This window comes from Sinohyriopsis cumingii, chromosome 14 (genome assembly GCF_028554795.1).
Source record: "Sinohyriopsis cumingii isolate HCF-2022 chromosome 14, ASM2855479v2, whole genome shotgun sequence".
NCBI lineage: Eukaryota > Metazoa > Mollusca > Bivalvia > Unionida > Unionidae > Sinohyriopsis > Sinohyriopsis cumingii.
In genome coordinates, this window is record NC_142974.1 from 47,842,844 (window position 1) to 47,851,039 (window position 8,196).

Sequence of the window (8,196 nt, forward strand, 5' to 3'; positions counted from 1 at the left end):
GCAGTGCGTGCGTGCGTGTGTGCGCGCATGCATGCATGCAGGTATGTATGTATGTATGTATGCATGTATGTATGCATGTATGTATGTGTATGTATGTAATGTGTAATTTATATATTTAATCAAGAAAAGCTAAATATGTTAATTATATTTGTTGCTTTCAATCATCTTTGCATGAATAACATTAAGATTCAACATTTTTCAGGTTTGCCTTTCTCAGAACTGACTAGGGATGTGGCTTAGAATTACAAAAGACACGTGTACAGAAACAGAACTATATATATATATATATATATATATATATATATATATATATATATATATATATATATATATATATATAACTACTTTTGACAATTGTATTTCATATCATGTCTGTATAAAATGGATATGCTACCATTCTTGTATCTAGGTATCATAATTAATCTTTCTTAAATATATTTTAAAAATGGAATACAAATGAAATATAATTTGAGTACCTAGGCAAACAATTCAAATTATCGGATATTGTTTTCCTCCTTAAACATATTTATACTATTAAAATGTATGTAGCAAAACTCTGAAACATAATTGTACTGTATCTTTATTCAATGTTGATTACAATAGAAAACTGTATAGACCAACCAATTAGTCAATACATACGCTTGTGTTAAGCTTTCTGAATTTTTATATAATAGCAAACTGAATCTATTTGGACAATTAGTTTGTTCAGTATTAAGTATCAAAACGATTTTGGACTTTGCATACTATGTTTATTAAACCATCATTAGCAGATATAAGTATAAAGGTTATGGACATATTTTATAAAGCTCTTACATAATCTTGCAAACCAATCTTGTCATCGTAATTAGAAAAAATAACGTAACATTTTCTCGAGATATAAAGCAGGCTTGGTAGATGAGATGACCATATAAGATAATGTTAGTGTTTTGCAACTATGTAAATAACGTCTCGACTATCACTTTGCAAGGTCTTGACATCATATTAATCGTAACATTTTAAGATATGATTAGTTTATATGGTTACGTTGACTTTGATAAATTTTTCATGGCATGAAACATAACGTTAACATTTAAAAGGAAGCATATGATTCATGTTCAGAATTAGATTTATTTTTTCCAGCATAGTTCAGACCTTCAGATCAGAAAACGTTATATCTCGTAGCATCAATTCCCTGGACACTACATACTATCCAAATTGCGTTAAATGTGTAAAGGCTGATATTTGTTGAATTAGTGGAGGCCATCTGAACAACATGTACTAATTGTCCTATATGATGGTCGATAGTAAATGCAGTCTCATAATAATCACACTCCTGAGACATATTTAGAGCATAGTTACCGAAATGATTAAATACATATATAATAAAAAGGATCAATCTTAAGGTAATGGTTTGATTTAATTACTATTGTATTATTCTTTGGCTCAGTAAATGTATTATCCCAGGCATGTTTTCTCTTTTCTTAAAACTTAAAATGTTCATAAATATCTGTCTAGGGACTGTTGTAGAGCTATGCATATCTGTGGAATATTATGAAATGATATTTTTCAATAAATCAGCCAATGTTATGTATCAAAGTCATATTGGTTCCATATTGTTTGAATTATCGTTGTATCCACTATATTGTTTCTGTTCTTGTTTCTATTTTAGTTGTATTTTAAAACTTTTATGATTAAAAATACGATGTGTATTTATAAAGCTCGTTTGTTTTATGTTAGAAAAGGCAGATGCATTACTTTTTCAAAAGTGTATGAAAAATGAAGATGAAAATAACCAGTTCCAAGGTATTAAATTACACAATAGTGAGGTTACAATACTGCAATAATATACAATATACAGTGGTCGCTCAATATAAATCTCCTCGATGTACTGATGCCCCTGTTATAGTGTGATAATGATCATGAATTCCGGTAAATTAGGCTAATTAACTTATTGTAATTGCTACTGAATTATTTATAAAGTTCGATTATTAAAACCGCTCTTTCCATGGTTTTTCCATTTTCCATACCTTTTCTTATCGTTAATTAGTGTCGAGACACAAACCTTTTGCACTTTACCTCATTATATGTTAGCCTCATTATGACGCCTGACAATTCAAACCCCTATGTATTAGGAGCTCTGTGATAATTATACGGTATATCACTTGGTGTGGGAATAATAACTATATTTGATTCTTTAGAAACGCCCGGTCCTACAATTTTCAAACATTATCAAAACTGATACTTACCATATAGAATTATTATTATCATCATTATTATTATTATTGTTATTATTATTATTATTATTATTATTATTTTTGTTGTTGTTGCTGTTATTAGTATTATTATGTTTAATATTATTATTATCTTGTGTGTGATTTGGATTTTTAAATTTGCTTTAAAAAAATTTCAGTCCTAAAGCTACTATGTCTGCAGTGTAACAGTTTATAGCGAGGTCTAGCACTGGGGCATCATGCCGAAGACATGTAGCTTACCAGTCCTAACACTAAACTCCTAATGCAATGATGAGCGTCTAGTTAGTACCATTTTTTAAGTCTTTGGTATGACTAGGTCGGGGATTATGACCTACGACCTACCGGGTCCGAGGCCGAACTCTAACCACTAGGACAATGGAGAGGTCATTATTAGTATTATTAATATTGTTATTATTATTATAATATCATTATCATTAGTAGTAGGAACAGTAGTTGTAGTATTAGTAGCAGTAGCAGTGGTATTAGCAGCAGTAGCAGTGGTATTAGTAGCAGTAGCAGTGGTATTAGTAGCAGTAGCAGTGGTATTAGCAGCAGTAGCAGTGGTATTAGTAGCAGTAGCAGTGGTATTAGTAGCAGTAGCAGTGGTATTAGTAGCAGGATGAGTAGTGGTAGTAGCATTATTAATATGCACGCATCTATTATTGCTATTCACGCATCTTAAACACAACTAACATAAAATCTAGAACAGTCATGAAAGATTTCCTATATTCCTTATATACATATTTGTTCAAAAATATAGGAATTATGCTTTGAATATTTCTTAACATTTTAATTCTGAAACATGACTGTTAGTTATATAACCAGCTAAAGTTAAAATATGTACTTTTCTTGCTGCCATAAAGGACCACAATCGGTTTTGTTAATTCATAATTGGGACGCAATCAGAATAATCCACTTACTGTTTTGTAATATAGTGATGTAAATATGACATGTATTTATGTCAAAAACTCTTCACATTGATTGAAACATGATTCATAAATATTGCATATATTTCGACTCTTTGGTATAAAACTTAGCAACAACACAAAATCAAAAATTATCAGGTTTCTAAAATTCAACGCATAATTTATTTCCCTAGAATAACAATTGAAAATTTAGAAAGAACTTACAGTACTGTGAATTAAATTCAACATAGTACTAAAACTTATATATCAAGTGTAAATGCGTTAAGTTAAAATCGAATTCCATGTCATTCCAAATATATTCAGACAATGACTGTGTTAATGTTCTTCTAGTTTCGAACGTAATAATCTGCCAATGACCAGGGGTGTTGTAATGTGCTGACAGTCTTTTGATGTATCACAATAATATAATCCAAAACTTTCTTGTCTAAATTCACTATAATTCTAAATTAAGGTTCCAGTCCAAGAATTATATTACGATAATTGAAATTCCAGTGAATAGTAGATTTAATCAATTAACTCCACCCACATTAAAAACTGAATACAACAATATGAATGATTATGCTGCACGTGTGAAGTTTTAATCTTAAGCACGAGTAAATGCCCCATTACTTTACCTAGGTCACAATTACCAGTTTGAGAAAATGCTTTGCCAACTTCATACATCTTTAAAACAATACTTACTTCGTCAATTTGATAAACTGACTGGTTAGAGTCAGTAATCTCGGCACTTGGAAATCACAATCTGCCTATGGCTAGGTTAGGACATTATAGTCAGAACATCTATATACTTAAAAAAATAAAAACTGAAATATAACTGACAAGTTAAAATATCAATGTTTATTTTCTATTGTCAAACTTGCCATAAATATTAAACATCACATTATCATGTCTGCGCCAGACCTTAACATTGATTAGAAGATGGAAATGATGCACTCTGACAGTATATCGTTTGAAATAAAGGATCTGTAGATAAAAGAATCTGCGGGCACTTATACTTTTGAAGAATGAAGTACATGTTTCAAAAAACGTGTTGATATATGTATTGATAGTGCGGAGAGATTGCAGAGTGTAAAGCTACTGTTACAAAGCATTACTAATTGAACACGACCTCTCTCTTTCTAAACTTTTTTAACTTATAATCCATCCAAGTTTCAGCTAGGTTGTTGAAAATAAATAAATCTAACTATTCCATTTAGATGGTATGGCTTTCAACATTCAAAATAACAAAGACCATTTTGACAGCTCTTCACAATTTCACTATTAGAGTGTATCATCATCATCTTTTACTATACTTGAGACAGGGTCTGCATTCAATTTTCCAGTCGAGTTCTCATTGTTGTTTTCACATGTGCCCTAACCTGTGTATATTTAATGCCTGTTATTAACATTTGTGTCGTTTTTATTGTAAGTTCATTTTCCGAAATATGAAAAATATATTTTGTTTTTTATGAGTCAAAGTACTTTTCCTCAGTCTTTAAAATTTGCCTACGGATACTGTAGTGCCCTAATCAAATCACTGAATTAGCAGTTATTATTATAATTATTATTGTCACATATTAATGATTGGACACTACTGTCCAACTCAAACTCAGAGAAAGCCTTGATCACTTTCATGATTTATGTATGCGTCAATATCAATTTAAACACGATTTAAACAACAAGGGGCTTCTTGTATGTGCCAAACCATCGCAGGGGCTTACATGTAAATACACATTCAATAGAACATCAATTTCTTTGAAGTCATCACATCAGAGAAGGATTAGCTGTTGATTAGTGAAATTGATATCACGAATGTTTACCTAAGTCAAATCATTAGCTATTCTGCAGATCGGCCATGACTAACACAAATTATAAAAAGGGGAGTATTACGGTGTAAACCGAGGCACATATTGAAGATGCATTACACAGAGAAAAGGTGCGTCAGCGGAGAATTTCATGTGCATTTGATGCAGAAGGTCGCATTCCTGAAAGCCGTAATGTGTTCCCTGGAGAGGCACGTCATTCTGACTAAGAATTATTCTGTTGTTTACAATCTTGGAATGGTGTTTTTTAAACAATAAAATGTTACTCATGAACATCAGACAGGTTCTGTATATGAACATGCTTGACTAATATTGTTTATTATTTAAGACCTTGACGCTGATATTTATGTTTTGGGCGTCAGTGCCTAACTAACAGCTCTGTGTAGTATGTTTTTATGTCGACTAACATCACAATGAAACTCAAATTTTCAGGAATATCTCACACAACTGGCAACTAAATTAACGGCGTTTTTCTACAAAGTAAAGTCATAATGGTTTTGTCAGACTTTACTTACTCTGATGTCTTTTATCTAATAATTCAATTTTTTACAAAATAATTGGACTTGTTTTCAAGTTTCGTTGGCCAAAACATTTCAGTTGACTGGAAAACGATGACAGCAGGGAACGCCGAAATCGGGTTCAGTTGAAATATTATTCTTTAAGAAAACGAAATAAAATATATTATGCATATTGTAACTGTAAGCGACATTTCGTTTCCCTCACGAAACATATCCCCCACATGAACCTACATGATATTTCGGCATACCCCGACTACCATTGCATTTCAACAATTTCAACTCTATTCCAGCAGAACATGAAAAAGCATCCATTTGCTAGTGTCAGATTTACATTCCCCCAGGATGAAAACATCACAGTAAGTATATTAATTACATATCAATTTGTACAAGAGTGTTGATATGGGCTGCCATATGTGTGAAATATTGGCTACCCTTTCCGATGTCAACCGACATCGGAACATGCTATACAAGTCCGCTATTTGGATAGTAAGACACGAAATAGCACTAAATCAAAAATAACATGCGCTATGTCTTACATTGTAGGACTAGCTTTTTCCTAGCAATTCCGTATTAAATTTGAAATCACACAACCTGATACTACCAGAGGCGAAATTTTGCGTCGTATGACTATTATACACTTATCTGACAATAAAACAAATGTATTTAACTTGCGGGTCTTTCCATAAAATTGGAAGTAACCGGTACCAATTTGAAATTAACAGGTGGGTGTTTCCCCAACAGCCGTCACTTGATCAAGTGTGAAATGGAGGCTTGTGCATTACCAGGCTACCAGCGCTTAAGTTAGGATGCTTTTGTAATGGATTTCGCAGTTCATTTTAATAATATACTAAAGAGAATAGTGATTTTCAAATATATTTATTTTAAAGCATGTTTAAATTCTTAGGCTTAGACTTCGGAGCGTTTGCCGCGCATATGTGAATAACAAAAAATGGCATTGAATCTATTACTATTAACAATCAAAACATATTCCAGACTTAAAAAAATAAAGTTAGAAGTTGCATGTTATGTTCAGTGTACACACCATTATTTCACCAAAGCTAAAATATGCGCCCAAAGGAGCACAATATCTGCATTACCGTCTGCAACAATTTTGCTTTAAAGCTGCACTAACCTAGTACGCATGCGTGCAATATTTGACGTTGGAAGACGAATAGTTTTCGACTCTGGCCAACTTTTGTTCACCTTCGAAATAATATATTTTGAACAGTTTTTCTACGATGAAGATTTTTCTATTGTCACTTTTAATTTAGATATCGGTATTCTTTCTGGACTAAGATTAAAAAAACTTAACCATATTATATATAGAATGTATAACAGAACATTAAAGGTACCCCAAAGGTCGCAATTTCCAGAAGAAGCAAATATATATTGTTTTTCAAAGATTCTATTTATTTTTCAGATGTGATATACCAAACTGTAAATATGTTTAAACTTAAATTAATTAAGCCTGTTTTGTTAAGTAACACTTAAACAAAGTTGTCTTTTCCATTTACATGACTGTAAAGGTGTATTGACCATTAGGGTACCAAAAATCCGAAGGTTAGTTGGCATAGTCCCCTAATGATCGCATGTATGTCCCCGTATGGAATCATTCGGGCTAAGATATATATATATATATATATATATATATATATATATATATATATATATATATATATATATATACATCGGCGAAGGTTTGGAGATATTGCTAATTAACTATCGATATGATTTCCAAACAAGCATCCATACATGACACGTTTACGAGATTTGCTGTATAAATCAGTACTTAAGTAAATTACGTCCCATCTCTCATATATTGTTATTATTGTTACTATTATTATTATTATTCTGATGCTAAATTTTATATCATAGTTGAAAAGAGCTATGTTAAAATGCAATTGTGAATTCCTCTGTTTTGTAATTTTTTGTAAAGTGTGACGAGACTATGGACGCTCTGATTTCAATGATATGGGTTAACCGTTGTCCCGATAGAGTAGTTACCTTCAGATGTTAAAGATATAACGTGTTAAACATAGAACAGTGTCAAAGGTTGGGGAAAACTGCAGCTAATAGGTAGATAACGACAATTTCGTGATGTTTGTTGATCACATTTGCTCCTAAGCAAATCATTATTTTATTTCGTCATTCTTTTATGTTGTTGCGTATTTGTCTTTGTATGAAGGAGAGATATCACAAATATATATTGAGGTTGTCTTATGATATTTAATGTTACATAAGCATTGCAGCCGATACATAGGTATTATGTCATTTCTTAATGCCTCTTTATTAATCACAGTCTCACACTAACACCAACCCCCAATATTAAAAAATGCTATAGCTTTACCGTATTTCGTAGATACTTCATGCTTAAGGTCTTGAAACTTGTTCTAGAGATGTATATTCCTAGGTAATACACCTTTATCCTAATTGTATATATCTGTGACGTACATCACGTACTTCAATCTTCATCAATCAAGACACACGCTGCTAGTGGGCGGTCTGTTCGTGTCGATTAGACAAATGTATGGTTTGCCAGTGTTCTTAGCTTGTTTCTGCTATATATCTTTGTCCAAATTTAATAAAAACTTTTTCTGTGTTACGTACCTTTGTGTATGAAATTGCGTTGTGTTAAAACTCGGTTCGCGAGACTTACAAAGTTTGCGTCTGACATTCTGATTTACCCATCTATGCATGTTGACGACATTTGTACGCGCTA

General features: G+C 31.9%; 1 protein-coding gene across 4 annotated transcripts in view; it reads left to right on the forward strand.

Moving 5' to 3' along the window:
- LOC149783716 (enteropeptidase-like) overlaps positions 1-1,714 on the forward strand; it is a 220,011-nt gene extending 218,297 nt beyond the window's left edge. For all 4 annotated transcript variants that reach the window (XM_089931966.1, XM_089931968.1, XM_089931965.1 and 1 more), the window contains exon 22: positions 203-1,714. In XM_089931966.1, coding sequence (XP_089788092.1) covers positions 203-240 — 38 coding nt within the window. In that variant the 3' untranslated portion in view covers positions 241-1,714. The remainder of the gene's footprint in view (positions 1-202) is intronic.
- Positions 1,715-8,196: the final 6,482 nt, after the last annotated feature.